The 14,747-nt window shown below is 62.8% G+C and overlaps 2 protein-coding genes across 16 annotated transcripts in view; one reads left to right on the top strand and one right to left on the bottom strand.

Annotated features, from left to right (window-relative positions):
- Positions 1-95: 95 nt before the first annotated feature.
- CASKIN2 (CASK interacting protein 2) lies at positions 96-13,691 on the top strand. 2 transcript variants are annotated; one of them, XM_016128010.2, is made up of 20 exons: positions 96-250; positions 1,392-1,887; positions 5,846-5,897; positions 6,424-6,521; positions 6,937-7,082; positions 7,184-7,279; positions 7,357-7,487; positions 7,665-7,773; positions 8,062-8,170; positions 8,389-8,483; positions 8,915-9,176; positions 9,297-9,418; positions 9,505-9,565; positions 9,657-9,748; positions 9,921-10,031; positions 10,110-10,211; positions 10,325-10,463; positions 10,607-12,079; positions 12,166-12,388; positions 12,809-13,691. In XM_016128010.2, the coding sequence occupies exons 2-20, from the start codon at positions 1,794-1,796 to the stop codon at positions 12,897-12,899; spliced, it is 3,606 nt and encodes a 1,201-aa protein (XP_015983496.2). In that variant the 5' UTR covers positions 96-250; positions 1,392-1,793; the 3' UTR covers positions 12,900-13,691. The 2 variants fall into 2 exon arrangements, with proteins under 2 accessions (XP_015983496.2, XP_015983489.2); XM_016128003.2 differs by having other exon boundaries at positions 116-250; positions 1,351-1,887.
- The window catches only part of TMEM94 (transmembrane protein 94), a 29,887-nt gene continuing 28,640 nt past the window's right edge, over positions 13,501-14,747 (bottom strand). For 9 of the 14 annotated variants that reach the window (XM_036222348.1, XM_036222350.1, XM_036222349.1 and 6 more), the window contains one exon: positions 14,597-14,669. In XM_036222348.1, the coding sequence (XP_036078241.1) occupies positions 14,597-14,669 (73 nt within the window). Of the gene's footprint in view, positions 14,670-14,747 lie in introns of all 14 variants that reach the window. The other 5 variants (XM_036222351.1, XM_036222346.1, XM_036222341.1 and 2 more) reach the window with 2 other exon arrangements.

The following is a 14,747-nucleotide window of genomic DNA, read 5'->3' as shown; positions in this document are numbered from 1 at the left end:
CTAGCGCTGATGGGGGCGGGGCCGCAGGCTCTGACTGACAGTCCGACTGCGCGGCCGGGACGGTCCCTCTGCTCTCGATCCGGCGGGAGGGAGGGGGGAGGGGCGGGATTTCCTGCGGGAGGCGCCGAGCCGGCCTTGGAAAAGGAGGAGGAGGAGGAGAAAGAGGGTAAGGGGGTAGTGGGAGCCACCGTCCAGAGTGCCAAGGACCACGCAGGGCCAGCCGGACCCCCTGGTGGGGAGGCTGGAAGAGGTGAGACTGCGGGCCCGCAGCTGGGGGTCAGCACCCTTGCGGACGGGCACAAACTAACTTTTTCTGCGGGATCGGCGGTCGCCTCCGTCTCTTCGCTCCTTCCGTCCTCCTTCGCGCCCCCTAATTCTGTTCTCCCGCATCATTCCCTCCGGCGCTTCGCCCTCCCAGTCCCTCCTGCCGCTTTGTTCCCCAGGTCGGCCTGGGCTGGGCTGGGCTGGGGTGTTATGCGGCGCTGGGCGGGCATTCCGGGGGGCGGGGGAGCCAGCCCGACCCCAGGCACTGCCAGGGGCGCCCTCCCCCAATGTCGGCCGATGGCCGGGAGAAGGAGTGCCATCTGGGTTGGGCTTGAGACGTTTGGGGAATGAAGGTCCCCAGTCAGAGCCCCAGGCCTGCCCGGGTCTCATGCCACGGGACTCGGGCAACAAATTAGTGGCCACTGAGGAACTGACGTAAGGTTTTCTGCAGCGAGGTTGGGGCTCTGGGCCTCAGGTTCAGGCTTGGGGAGCCAGGCAGCCCCATTTGCCAGAAGCGCCCCAGCTCTTGTCTGTTCTCTGCCCAGCTGCTTCTCCATCCTGCACCGGGGTGAGGACGGGTCAGCAACAGGTGCTGTAAAGCCTCTCTGACCAGCAGGCAGACCCCCGCTAGAAGTTGGGGGGATGTAAGCTTCCCACACCACTCTCTGAATTTGCAAAGAACCCTGGGACTAGGGCATCCAGCTATTATAGTAAGGCTTAGGTAGGGAGGAGTGTAGGGGGCAGGCGCCTTCTACAGGGAGTACCCCTGCCTGTCTGCCTGACCCTTCTAGACCCCACCTTCTGGCCCGCCAGTTGTCCGTGGGTGTCAGTGCCTTGGGCTGTAGAGAACAGGCTGTTGGTTCTGCCTGCCTCAGGTTGAGGTGCTGCCAGGTGCCCTGGGGCCTCAGTGACTCAGCCTCCCCTCCCAGAATGTCACCCTCCCTAATATTCCCCTCTTGCATGGCGGCTCCCTCTCCTCTTTGAGTGGTTCAGCCCCTTCCTTGATTCAGAAGGGTGATTTGGGGAGGGGGGGTCCCTGAAGGCCCTATCTTGCTTTTCTGAGCCCTGCTTCTGGGACCCTCACAGCCTCTGGTCCAGCCCTCAGCAGAGGCACTGCACCTTTCCAGACCCCTGAGACCTGTCCACTGCTGCTGCCGGAGGCCCGAGGGAATGCTGGCTGCTCTCTGGGTGGGCATCGGTGCTCCTGAGCCACGCTGCAAAGATTGGCGTGCCTAGTTCGAGCTCATCCGGGACTGTCGGAAACTGCAAGCTGATATCTGTCCAGATTTTTGAGCAGCCTCCACACCCTCAGAGATCTGCTTTCCTGCTTGTGGCGGCAGCTCACGAAGCACCTTGAGGGAGTACCTGTTAGTGCCTGACAAGAAGCTCACTCCTTGGGACGCCAGACACGCTTCCCCAAGACGCCTGGCCCTCCAAGGGCCAAGGCATGGCGCCCTGACGCCTTGGCTTAGACCAGCTTTCCTGCCTCTCCTGGACTTGTGAGCCCAGAGCTCAGCCCAGGGACAAGGATGGGTCGTGAACAGGACCTGATCCTTGCTGTCAAGAACGGAGATGTGACCGGTGTGCAGAAACTGGTAGCTAAAGTCAAGGCTGCAAAGACAAGTGAGTACTTGGTTGGGTGGATGTCCAGCTGAGACCCTTCTCTGAGTGCTGGAGTCACAGAGAGAGGCCTGGGGTGGGGGTCACTGTGATCTGGGGACTTGGGGCGGGAGAACTGTCTTCTTGTGTACAAGGAGCGCCTCTGTGTGGGAGAGCCAGAGGGGAAGTTGAGTCCTCCTTGCTGTGTGTCTTGGGCAAATCACTCAACTTCTCTGAGCTTCAGTTTCCTCACCTGTAAAGTAAAAGGGTTGAAATGCATTCATTCAAATGTTTTTGAGTGCCTGTGAGTGCCAGTGTTCTAAGTACAAGGCCATGGCAGGAAATGAAACAAACAAATTCCTCCCCTCATGGGCTTGTCCTCTGGCAGGTGCTGTTTCAGATGTGTTCTCTGGAGCCATGAAGTTTCTGGCAGTGGGTTGGGAAAGACTGACAGATAGAACTCCAGCCCCCACCCGCCCCAGTTCAACCAGATATTATCTGCACTTATGTATCTATAACGTAGTTTTAAGAAGAGTCCTGTTGCTTAAAACAAGGTCCAGGGCTATCTAATCACTTGCTAAAGCCCCTTTCCTCCTGACTTATCTGCCTGTGTCCCCTGGTGGGGTGTGACTGAAGCTAATTTTCTGGAGGTTTTTTTACAGCCTGAGGTCTCTAGTCCTGACAAGGTTGTGGGGGCACCTTGCCTGGGGGGCCACATCTGAGCCCCATCTCTTGGGAATCTCTGCAGTGAGACCCCGAGGAGAGTAGACTTCTGGGCTTCAGGGCAAGCCCTCCGGGCCATCCCAGGGGAACACTGGACTTGTCCCCTTGAGTTCCTGTACCATCAGGGGCAGGAGGTGGCTGCTTCTGCCACTACACTGGGGATGGGGGACAGAGACTCCTTTCATAGTGCTGGGGCTCTGGCCCCAAGATACACCTTGGCCCTGTGCAGAGGGAAGGAGTACCCCAGGCTACCTGAAGATACCTAATCATCCCCACCCACACCTGTGAGTGTGGGTGCTAGAAGGAAAGATTTTAAGGGCCCAGGAGCCAGAGGCTCCCACTTGCACACCAGGGTGTAGGGAGGTGCTCCTGTGGGGGTGTCGCTGTGCCCTAGGGAGTTGGATATAGGGCGAGCACGGTGGGGGAAGGTGCTAAGGAGGTCCCTGGCCCTGGGGGCCCAAGAGTCAGAGCCCCGCCTCCTCCCTTCGCCTCTGTGTTGTTTTTGGCGACCTGCCCAACGGGGCCTTGGTTGAGCTGCTGCTGGCCTCACACCACACGCTGGGGCCTCAAAGTGAGGTCCTCAGGAGGGCGAGCGGGTGGGGTCTGGAGGCTGGTGGCGGGAACCTCATAGCTGGGCTCCTGGCTCCAGGAAGCTTCCCGGCGCTCGGGGAAATGTCTGTGGGGAAAGCAGTCCCTTTCTGCACCCCCCAAGGGGCCTTGCACAGAGTGCAGGCATAGGCACAGAGCGACAGGGTCCTGGGACTTCATTGCACCTCCTTTCCCAGTCCTCCGGGAAGCTGGGAAAGCTGGTGATAAGGAAATCACAAAGTAACCTTTGCGGAACCTATAGTTCCTAAAATACTGTAATCCCCTCAGTCCCTATTTTTTAGATCCATTTTCCAGATAAGGAGACTGACACTCAGAGAGGGTTAGTGATTTGTCCAAGGTCACACAGCCATTGTGTGGCCAATCAGAGACAAGCCTGTGCCCGCTCGCCTGTGCTCCCACACTTGGCTGCCCATCAGAATTACCTGGGCCTGTTCTGGAAGTGCAGACCCCCTGGTCTCCTCTCAGAAGGAGAATCATCGCAGAGAGCCTGGGACTCTGCGAACTAGAGTTCTCCGAGTGACTCGAAAGCAGTTCTCAGAAGTGAGGCGGGGAACTCCTGCTCCACACCACAGAGGCAAGGGAAAGTGTTGTAAGAGAGGGGTCAGGGCTCCCCTCTGTCGTTCTGGAGGGGGGCCAGAGCTTTCCGGCTGCCCAAAGAGAGGCGCGCCCTCCTCTTCTGCATTCAATGTCTGATCCCTGGGGCCTGGCGTTCCCTGCCGACCCAGGTCCCGAAATCTTCAGGGAGCAGGTGGCTGGGAGGAGAGGGATACGGTTGCCCTGGCCTTGCCCTTGGCCCTCCTTTGTCTTTCCCCCACTCCTTTTTTCTGAGCTGTCTCCTTCTCTGGCCAGAGGAAATGGAGTGGGCTGGGGGTGGCCCGCTGAGCTCACATCCTCTGCCTGAGCCTAAATCAGGAGTGACCCTTCCACCCCCCAGAGCCAGGGAGAGAAGCTTGTGCTGCAGGGGAAGTGTCTGGAGCCACCGCCAGGACTGGGACCCTCCGCCCTCCCACCAAGGTCCCCAGCCCAGTCGCTGTGAGCCTCTCCCCTACCACCTTTCCGGCCATTGTTCTGGAAAGAACAGAGCCACCCAGCCTGGCCCTGCCCGTGTTCCGGTCCCTCCTGTCACATTGTCCTGCCACTCCCCAGAGAGGCTGCACCTCCCCACCAAGCTGCCCCGTCCTAGAGTGTCCAGGCTGGCGGCAGGTGGAGGGACTTTCTGTGTCTCTTCGCTGCCACTCTCGTCGTCGTCACTGAGGCTCAGAGAGGTACCGCAGCGGGCCCATGTCACACAGCCAATTAGGAGAAGAATTTGAACCAGGAACCTCCTGCTTCCAGGGCGCCTGTTCTTTCCACTGCGTTGAATGGTTCTGTGTGACAAGGACTTTCCGAGGGGGCTAGAGGAAGACTGGGAGGCCCGTGTTGCTTCCCAGGGGCCCCCACCTCCTCACCTCTTAGTCACTTCTTGGCTCTGTATTTACCTTTTCGGCAGTAGCATGATTCGGCTCAGCCCTCGGTGTGGCTGTCCCCTCCCTCCTCATCCCACACTCGTCACGTCAGGGTTGGTCCCTCCCTGTTGGAATGAGGCCCTGGCTTGCTGGGGTATTCAGGGGCCCACCAGGGCCTGGGGGCAGGCCCGGACCAGCGTGCTTGGCACCCTGCCTGCCCGGGTTGAGCCAGGCCTCCTCCTTCCCAGCAGGGGTGGGTTCCTGTGACAGGCATTCCCCTTCTCCTCCTCGTCATTCATCAAGGACACCCCCGCCCTGCCCTGGCTCACGCGTGGAACACACCTGCATGAATCTCGTCCGTGGCCCCAGCGCCCCTCGCCGCCACCCAGCAGAGAGCCCCCTGCCTGGGGCAGTGTCTCCGTGGGTACAGAGACAGGGGCCAGCGCGGGGCCTGTGCCAGCTTTTGCTGGAGGACACAGCATCTGGATAATAATGGCTCACGCGTAAGGAGTGCTGAGTGGTGATGGCTCTCATCCTTTGCATCCTGACAAGGGCACTCAGCCCTTCTGAGCGGGTTCTGCGATCAGCCCATTTTATGGACGAGGACACTGTGCCTAGGGAATTAAGTGACTTGTCCAAGATCACACAGCTAGTACGTGGCGTAGCTGGGGCCTGGCGTAGGTCTGTCTGACGCCACCTTCCCCGCCATGCCCCGCTTAGGGATATCATAGGGCCGGGAACTGTGGCCCTAGAGTCCAGCCCTGGCATCTTCCCCTCGAGCACCTAGTGCCCCTCTCCCTTCTCTCCCAGCCCCCTCAGCCCAGTGGGACAATGAGGCTCCTTCCTTGGCCCATTCAGGCAGGAATGCTAACCATGCGCTCGTGGGTCTGTCCATTGAGGGCATGGCATGCCAGTCCCCCCTTCCCCTCCCGCTCGGCTCTATAAACGAGCTGGGCTGGGGGCCCGGGACAGCCAGGCCGCTGCTGCAGCAGCTCCCTGTGCCCGCTGCCGTCACGCTGACGGGCCAGTGGGCCGGGGTGGAGGGCCAGAGGGACAGGCCACCAAAGGGCCATGGGGCAGGTGCTTTCCTGCACACCAAGAGGTCAGCTGGATTTGGGAGGTGGGCGGGGAAGGAGACTGGGTTAGGGTGTGGGTGAGGGCGGATCACTCGGGGGTGCCCTGATGCCTCCTGCTCTGACCCCCAGAGCTCCTGGGCTCCACAAAGAGACTCAATGTCAACTACCAGGATGCCGATGGGTGAGTGTGAGCCCTGTGCCCCTCGGGAGCGGTGGGGTGGGGGAGGGGCGAGGGGGAAAGACTTGGGGTCTAGAGCCTCTTCCTTCTCAGACTCGGCCCTTGAAGCGTGTTTGCGGAGAGCTCTGGGCCCGGCCTGTGCAGAGTGGAGGGAGGGGGTCCTGTGGAGCGATCCCCGAGCGAGAGGAGGGGCCTCCTTGGGTCGGATTCTTGCTGGGCCCCCTTTTCTCCCTAGAGGATAGGAGCCCTCAGGCTCTTGCTCCCACGGCCCCCTCCCCTGGGTCGGCTGGGGGGGAGGCCAGACAAACAGGCCTCTCAGCGCAGACACTGAGGCCTTTCATGCTGCAGCCAGGCTGCTCCGCGCTCCCACGGCAGGGCCGGCCGAGTGGGGTGGGGGGAACAGTGGGCCAGTAACCCGGCCCCGCCAGGCCCCAGGATGGCTTTGCTGTGGAAGACCAGGATTTGCGGGGTGGGGGGATGGGTGCTCACTGACCCCCCCCCCCCCCCGCCGTGTGCCCCACCATGCCAGATTCTCTGCTCTCCACCATGCCGCCTTGGGGGGCAGCCTGGAGCTCATAGCCTTGCTGCTGGAGGCTCAGGCCACCGTGGACATCAAGGACAGCAATGGTGAGACCCTAATGTGCCTCCTGCCGAGCCCCTGTGGTCAGAGCTTGTTCCCGCTACGTTGTAGCAATGCTGATAGATGTTGAAATAGCTGCTTTGCGCTCGCGAATGCTTTACCTCTTCAGTCTGCAGCCATTTTGGGATAGTAGATGGTACTGATACCCCCATTCCAGATGAGGAGGTTGAGGTTATGTCATTGTCCTGAGGACACCAGATCTTCCATGGTGGGCAAGGTGGGATTCTGGCTTCAGCCCCATGCAGCCAGACCTCTCCCTAAGCAAACCTGGGTGAGGACAGCATTGCTTCTTCTAGGCCTGTCTCCCCTCCAGCTGGGGGGTAGCTCCAGACCCTGTTCACTTCCCTCCCCCGACCCCACGCCATCCCGGGACCTCCCTGAGAACCCCCTCCCCTCCTGTAGGCATGCGCCCGCTGCACTACGCAGCCTGGCAGGGCCGGCTGGAGCCCGTAAGGCTGCTGCTGCGGGCCTCTGCGGCCGTCAACGCCGCCTCGCTGGACGGGCAGATCCCGCTGCACCTGGCCGCCCAGTACGGACACTATGAAGTGGTATGTGAGGCCACCTGCCCACGGGGGCGCCGGGGCAGGGGACCAGGGTTGATATCGGGGCCGGCCAGGGCAGACCCCTCACTCGGCTCCCCCGATCCCAGTCAGAAATGCTCCTCCAGCATCAGTCCAACCCATGCCTGGTCAACAAGGCCAAGAAGACGCCCCTGGACCTGGCCTGTGAATTCGGGCGGCTCAAGGTGAGGCCTGCAGCCCTTGGGGACTGGGCGTCTGTGGGGTCTTAAGAAGATGCTCTATCGGATGCTTCTTGCTGCAGGTGGCCCAGCTGTTACTGAACAGCCACTTGTGTGTGGCGCTGCTGGAGGGTGAGGCCAAGGACCCATGTGACCCCAACTACACCACACCCTTGCACTTGGCTGCCAAGAACGGCCACAGAGAGGTCATCAGGTACCTCCCCCCCCACCTTCATTTCCCCATCCCCTTCCTGTGGGATCGGCAGCGTCCCCTCAGCGCCCTGCCCTGTTGCCCTCTTCACCCTTGCTGTGGATCACTCTCCCGGGCCCTGAGCAGTCAGCTTCCTCTCCTGCCCCCACCACCCCGTGACTCGCCCTCCGGCCTCCGCAGGCAGCTCCTGAGAGCCGGGATCGAGATCAACCGCCAGACCAAGGCGGGCACCGCGCTCCACGAGGCCGCGCTGTACGGCAAGACCGAGGTGGTGCGGCTGCTCCTGGAGGTGGGTGAGGGCACCTGGGCACCCCGCGGGTGCGCGTGGAGCCCCACCGGGTGCTGGCTCTCCTGGGCGGTGGCCAAGTGACTGGAGAGCAGGTGGACCTGGTTCAAGGCCTAGTTCTGCCTCTTACTAGCTCGGTGACCTTGTGTATATCCTTGACTCTGTCTCTGAGCTTCCATTTCCTTATCTGTAAAATTTGAGAATAATGCCTTCCTCCTGGGGAGTCGTGAGGATGGGGGGAAATGGCGAGCGGAGTGCTTGGTGCCCGCTCACGCCGCGCTGTACCCCCAGGGCGGGGTGGACGTGAACATTCGGAACACGTACAACCAGACGGCGCTGGACATCGTGAACCAGTTCACCACCTCCCAGGCCAGCCGGGAAATCAAGCAGCTCCTGCGGGGTGTGTGTCAGGGTCCTCTACTCCAGGGGGGACCAGGAAGTACAGCAGGAGTGGGTGTCGTAGGAGCAGGACGTCACACTCCTGGGCCTGGGGCTGGTCAGGAGGAATGCTGGGGGATGATGAGGCAGGGGCCTGGGGGAGGGTCATGACAGGGACAGGAGGGGTTTGACGCCACCCTGAGGACCCTCGGACGACACCTGTCCTCCCCCTTCTCTCAGAGGCCTCAGGGATCCTGAAGGTCCGAGCGCTCAAGGATTTCTGGAACCTCCACGATCCTACTGCCCTCAATGTCCGGGCAGGGGACATCATCACGGTGAGGCCCTCGTAAAGTCATTTCTTTGCAAACAAACAGTTACTGGCACTTGAGCATCTACTGTGGGTCCGGCTCTGTGCCGAGGTCTTTACGTGCACCGTCTCACTGACTTCTTTCCGACCCAGGCAAGGTAGGCATTATCACTGTTTCCTTTGTAGAGATGGCAAAATCGAGGCTTAGGGAAATTAAAGTGACTTGCCCGAGGCCACACGGGTGCCAAGCCGTGGAGCTGGGACTTTAACCTGGGCCGACTCCAGGCCTCGCGTTTGTGTGTTCTGGAGGCACACGGGGTCGGGCTGGATGCCGACGGCGGGGGAAGAGCTGGGCTGACTGGGGTAAGGGAAGAGTTGGACTGCAGCTGCATGGCTGGCCACCTGCCCTCGCTTGCTGCAAGAAGTACCCAGTGTCACGCTCCCCGCCATCTGCCATAGGTGCTTGAGCAGCATCCCGATGGCCGCTGGAAGGGCCATATCCATGAGAGCCAGAGGGGCACGGACCGTGTGGGCTACTTCCCCCCAGGCATCGTCGAGGTGGTCAGCAAGCGGGTGGGCATCCTCGCACCCCGCCTCTCCTCTGCACCCACTCCTCTGCGCCCGGCCTTCTCCCGGACACTGCAGCCCCCCGCGGATGACCCCATGCACCCTGTCACCTATGGCCAGCTCCCTCGGGTGGGCCTCAGCCCAGACAGTCCAGGTACATCCTCCCAGAGGGCAGTGCTAGGCGCTGGGGTGGGTGTCTGGTTTTGGCAAGCTGCCAGTCAGTTGTTGGCAGGGCCGCCTGGGGCTCTAAACCCTTTGCTTCTGCCCCCTGCAGCAGGTGACAGGAATAGCGTGGGCAGTGAGGGCAGCGTGGGCAGCATCCGCAGTGCCGGCAGCGGGCAGAGTTCTGAGGGCACCAACGGCCATGGCACTGGCCTCCTCATTGAGAACGCCCAGGTAGGAGCGCGTGGGTGTTGGGATGGGCAGAGCCCACACTCCCGCTGCCACTTCCCCTAGCGCTGAGTCTCCTTCCCTGCCTCCAGCCGCTCACCTCTGCCGGAGAGGACCAGGTACTGCCAGGACTGCACCCCCTGTCCCTGGCAGGTAGGAAGGGTAGATGGGACCTGGATGGTGGGGAGGCTTGGCACCCTTTCGTCTTGCCACCCTGTGATTCCATTCCTCTCCCTCCTTGAAGACAACCTGAGCCACCGGCCTCTGGCCAGCTACCGCTCCGGGGAGCAGCTCTTCACCCAGGACGTGAGGCCGGAGCAGCTGCTGGAGGGGAAGGTGTGACCTCCACTGGGGAGTGGGCTTCAGGGCCAGGGTGAGGGTGGGATGGGCCTCAGGATGAGCCTTAAGTCCCTGCTCAGGCCAGGCCCCTAGGGGAGGCTGGGGCAGATGGCCGGGTTCTGGCACACTCAGCTTTGTTAACTTCTACCCCCCGCCCCCCACGCCTCAGGATGCTCAGGCCATTCATAACTGGCTGAGTGAATTCCAGCTGGAGGGCTACACCGCCCACTTTCTGCAGGCCGGCTACGACGTGCCAACCATCAGCCGCATGACACCAGAGGTAGGTGGCCCCGTGAGAAAGCGGTGGAGGGTCCGACAGGCAGCAGAGGAGGCCTGATGGCACGACTCTGTGTGGCAGGACCTGACGGCCATCGGGGTGACCAAGCCTGGGCACAGAAAGAAGATCGCTTCAGAGATCGCCCAGCTCAGCATCGCCGAGTGGCTGCCCAACTACATCCCGGTGAGTGGGCAGCCGGCGCGGGCTGCCACCCTCGGCTGTGGCACTGGGGTGTTTTCCTGGCTTGGGGGCCGAGGCCGGCCAGGAAGCCAGCTCCCATGGTGGCGCTCTTGCAGGCGGATCTGCTGGAGTGGCTGTGCGTGCTGGGCCTGCCGCAGTACCACAAGCAGCTGGTGAGCAGTGGCTACGACTCCATGGGGCTGGTGGCCGACCTCACCTGGGAGGAGCTTCAGGAGATCGGCGTCAACAAACTCGGTGAGCACCGACTGCGCTGGGGCCCTCTGGCCTGGACGCCATATGCGTCTGAGGGTCTGCAGCACATTTTCAGAGCCTGGGAAGGGCCGGGGCGCCCCTCGCTGGCCCCAGCTAACCCTCCCACCCATACCCACCTCTCTCAGGCCATCAGAAGAAGCTGATGCTGGGGGTGAAGCGTCTGGCTGAGCTTCGGCGGGGCCTACTGCAGGGGGAGGCCCCAGGCGAGGGCGGCCGCCAGCTGGCCAGGGGCCCGGAGCTGATGGCCATCGAGGGGCTGGAGAACGGGGATGGTCCTGCTGCGGCTGGCCCACGCCTCCTCACCTTTCAGGGCAGCGAGCTGAGCCCAGAGCTACAGGCAGCCATGGCAGGCGATGGCCCTGAGCCGCTCCCCCTACCTCCTGCCCGCTCCCCCAGCCAGGAGAGCATTGGGGCACGCTCGCGAGGGTCCGGTCACTCCCAGGAGCAGCCTGCCCCCCAGCCCGGTGGTGGAGACCACAGCACCCCACAGGAGAGGAACCTTCCAGAAGGCACAGAGCGGCCCCCTAAGCTTTGTTCCCCACTTCCTAGCCAAGGGCCACCCCCTTATGTTTTTATGTACCCTCAGGGCTCACCCTCCGGCCCAGCGCTGGGGCCACCTCCGGGTGCACCCCGGGCCTTCTCCTATTTGGCTGGCCCCCCTGCCACTCCTCCAGACCCGCCTCGGCCCAAGCGCCGGTCCCATAGCCTGAGCCGCCCTGGCCCGGCTGAGGGGGAAGCAGAGGCAGAGGCCGAGGGGCCAGTGGGCAGTGCCTTGGGCAGTTACGCCACTCTGACCCGGCGACCAGGACGCAGTGCCCTGGCCCGGACCAGCCCCAGCCAGACCCCATCTCGAGGGGCTCCCCGTAGCCAGTCTTTTGCCCTTCGGGCCCGACGCAAAGGCCCCCCACCGCCTCCCCCCAAGCGCCTCAGCTCTGTCTCTGGCCCTACCCCGGAGCCACCTCCTCTAGATGGGAGCCCAGGGCCCAAGGAGGGGGCCACAGGGCCCCGAAGGCGAACACTGAGTGAACCACCTGGCCCTTCGGAGCCCCCGGGCCCAGCTGCTCCAGCTGGCCCTGCCTCAGACACGGAGGAGGAGGAGCCAGGGCCCGAGGGCACGCCCCCGTCTCGGGGCAGCTCAGGGGAAGGGCTCCCGTTTGCAGAGGAGGGGAACCTGACTATCAAACAGAGGCCGAAGCCAGCTGGCCCCCCAGCCAGGGAGACACCAGTGCCCGCCGGCCTCGACTTCAACCTCACAGAGTCAGACACTGTTAAGCGGAGGCCCAAATGCCGGGAGAGAGAGCCGCTGCAGACTGCGCTTCTGGCCTTCGGAGTGGCCACTGCCGCGCCCAGCCCCTCGGTCCCACTGCCCTCCCAGGCCCCCGGAGAGTCGTCCTCAGCTTCTCCCAGCCCTCCTCCGCCCGACCCTAGCAGCCTTCCAACTCAAGGAGCTCCGGCACCGCTTTCTCCCAGCCCCGCGACCCAGCCGCCGGCGGCCCCCTGCCCTGGGCCAGCTCTGGAAAACTCGGCAGGCAGCCGGCGGCACGGGGAGCCGGAGCCCCCAGCTTTCCCTGCCGCCCTCATCAAGGTGCCCGGAGCAGGTATGAGGCGGAGCCTGCGGGGGAGGGCACTGTTCGCAAGGGCTGCGTCCAGCCCAGCCAAGTCACACGCCAACGTTTGTCTGCAGGAACAGCTCCCAAGCCTGTATCTGTGGCCTGCACCCAGCTGGCATTTTCCGGCCCTAAGCTGGCTCCCCGGCTCGGCCCCCGCCCAGTCCCCCCGCCAAGGCCAGAGAGCACTGGGGCTGCGGGCTCGGGCCGGGCCCAGCAGAGACTGGAGCAGACCAGCTCGTCCCTGGCAGCTGCGCTGCGGGCGGCAGAGAAGAGCATCGGCGCTGAGGAGAAAGAGGGGTGAGGACTGCTGGGTGCTGGGCGCTGGGTGGGGAGAGGGAGGCGGCGGCGGCGTAGGAACAGCTTCCTCCTGAATCCTCTTCCGGGGGTCCCGGGATGGTTGCCGGGGTGGCGGCATCTCAGGCCGGGGAGCCCCTATCGGAATGGGAGGAGGGCAGGTTCTCGAGTCTCCCAGGTCTGACCTGCAGGGAATCTGGTGGCTGCCACCAAGAGGCACGTGAGCGTAGGCGAGTCACTTCCCCCTCGAGCCCCAGTGTACTCACGTGTAAGGGACAGTGGTTCCTACCGACTCGGGAGGCTGAGAATTCAGATTTACGGACAGCGCTTGGCATCGCCCGGGCCCTCGGCGAGAGCCCCGTGCCGAGGGCTGCCGCAGCCTGGTTTCCGGCTGACCTGACCCAGGGCTCCCCCCCGCCGCAGCCCCCCCGGCACCTCCACCAAGCACATTCTGGATGACATCAGCACCATGTTTGACGCCCTGGCTGACCAGCTGGACGCCATGCTGGACTGAGCTGGGCCTGTCTGCAGCCTCGGGCAGTGCCCTCTGCGACCCGCAGCGTCCGCTGCCTTTGCCCCAACGCGGAAGAAGCTCCTGCTGCTCCAAGTCAGTGGCCGTCAGCACCGCGGTTCTAGAAGGCCTCCCCCATGGGGGGCCAAGGGAACCCGTCAGAACCCGACATCTCAGCGAAACCCACTCCCAGGTTATAATCGGAGCGAGCAGCCCTCCCCCTTGGACAGGGACCCTGGTAAGAGTTTCCTCCCCAGGGAGAAGGAGGCGGTGGCAGCGCGTCTAGGGTGCCGTCTCTGCCCCTCGGCCAGGCGTCTCAAGTTCCGGTGCCAAGGTCCCCTTGCCACCTGCTGTGCCGTCTTGGGGCTGAGAGGCTGGAGGAGGCGGTGTCTGGCCAGGTCACCGCGCTGTACATAGGACGTGTACATAAGCCACCGAGGGCCTGCTCGGCGGCAGTGGCAGTGCCCAGGCCAGACTTGGTCCCTCCCCTGCCCGCCCTCGGGGAGGCAAAGCTGGCGGGGGCGGGGACAGCGGGATTAACAGATCCCCAAAGTCCAAACTTTTCAACTGTAAATGTTATTTTTTAAGCAGAGAGAAATGCATATATTTTAAATGGAATTTATTCTATCTATAACTGCCTGAGAAGATGCAGTGGGGGAGGGGCTTCGGACCACAGCGAGAGCGCCCACTGCCCAGCTCAGGGCCGGCAGCCTGACCTGGTGGCCCCAGGCCCCGGCTCTGTAACCATTGTCCTCTTACCCCAACTAACACCAATGAAAGTGTCAGTCCACGTGATCGGCCTGTGTGTTTGGATCTGTGCCATGGACCCGAGCCGGACCCCAGGGCTCCCGCCAGTGTGGAAGGAGGAAGCCCAGCGCCTGCCTTTCCTCCCGTTAGTGGCTGCCTCATGGACCAGCCACAGGTTTTTCTTAAGTAATCGACAAGTTTTAATACAAACCAGTCTACATTCATTCCTAAAAGGCTCATTTCCAGTAAAAAATATACACCAGTAAAAACATTCTCACAGGAGAACTATGCGGGGGCGCTGAAAGGAGCCTGGGCCGCGTCCCCAGTTTGAGGGCAGGCACAGGAAGAGGTTCCAGGGCGAGGTGGGGGCCCTTCTCCATCTCCAGGTCCCCATGAGGCTCCTCCACGGAGGGAGGGAGGCGACATACTCAGCCGGGAAGGCAGGGCGAGGGAGGCACGGGGAGGGTGCGCCATCTCCCGCCTTCTGCAGCAGCCTGGAGCGCTGCCCGGGCCTCCTGCGGCTGCTGCCAGTGCTCTTCCAAAAAAGGCTGAGGTCCCTGGCCCCACAGTGCACGGCCCTGCCCAGGGACCCCGGAGCAGAGGGCGCCGGGTTAGGGGGACCATGTCGAGGGGCAGCTCACAGGTGGAAGGGACTGAGATCCCCTGTACTAAGCACATGAGGTCATACATTCGAGAATGGCGAGGCCCAGGGAGGAGCCAGGACCGTCCTGACAAGGCCTCAGTTCATCGGCAAGTCCACAATAGCCCCGGGGGTCACGATGACGGCTGGGTCTGACCCTGGGATCTGGGCCTGACCCTGGGATCTGGGCCTCCGATGCCACAGGTACAAGAGCAAACCCCGAAACGTTCATGATACCAACGCCCCAGGCTCAGAAATGGGTCTGGTATTAGCCCCAGGGACCAGGGCCACTGTGGCCACCGTGGCCAATGGCTCAGAAGGGAGAGTTCATGCCCAGCTTAGTTTCAAACTGCAGCTTCTGTCGCTTCTGGTAACGGACCCGGACCCTGGGGGGCAGGAGATCAAAGTCCAGGTCAGCGCAGACCCCCGCACCAGGGGGCCAGGGTAGGGACGCCAGAGGGGGA

The sequence above is a fragment of the Rousettus aegyptiacus genome, unplaced genomic scaffold (assembly GCF_014176215.1).
Source record: "Rousettus aegyptiacus isolate mRouAeg1 unplaced genomic scaffold, mRouAeg1.p scaffold_m13_p_6, whole genome shotgun sequence".
NCBI lineage: Eukaryota > Metazoa > Chordata > Mammalia > Chiroptera > Pteropodidae > Rousettus > Rousettus aegyptiacus.
The sequence above is the reverse complement of the archived record's forward strand: the minus strand, read 5'-3'. Positions and strand labels throughout refer to the sequence as shown.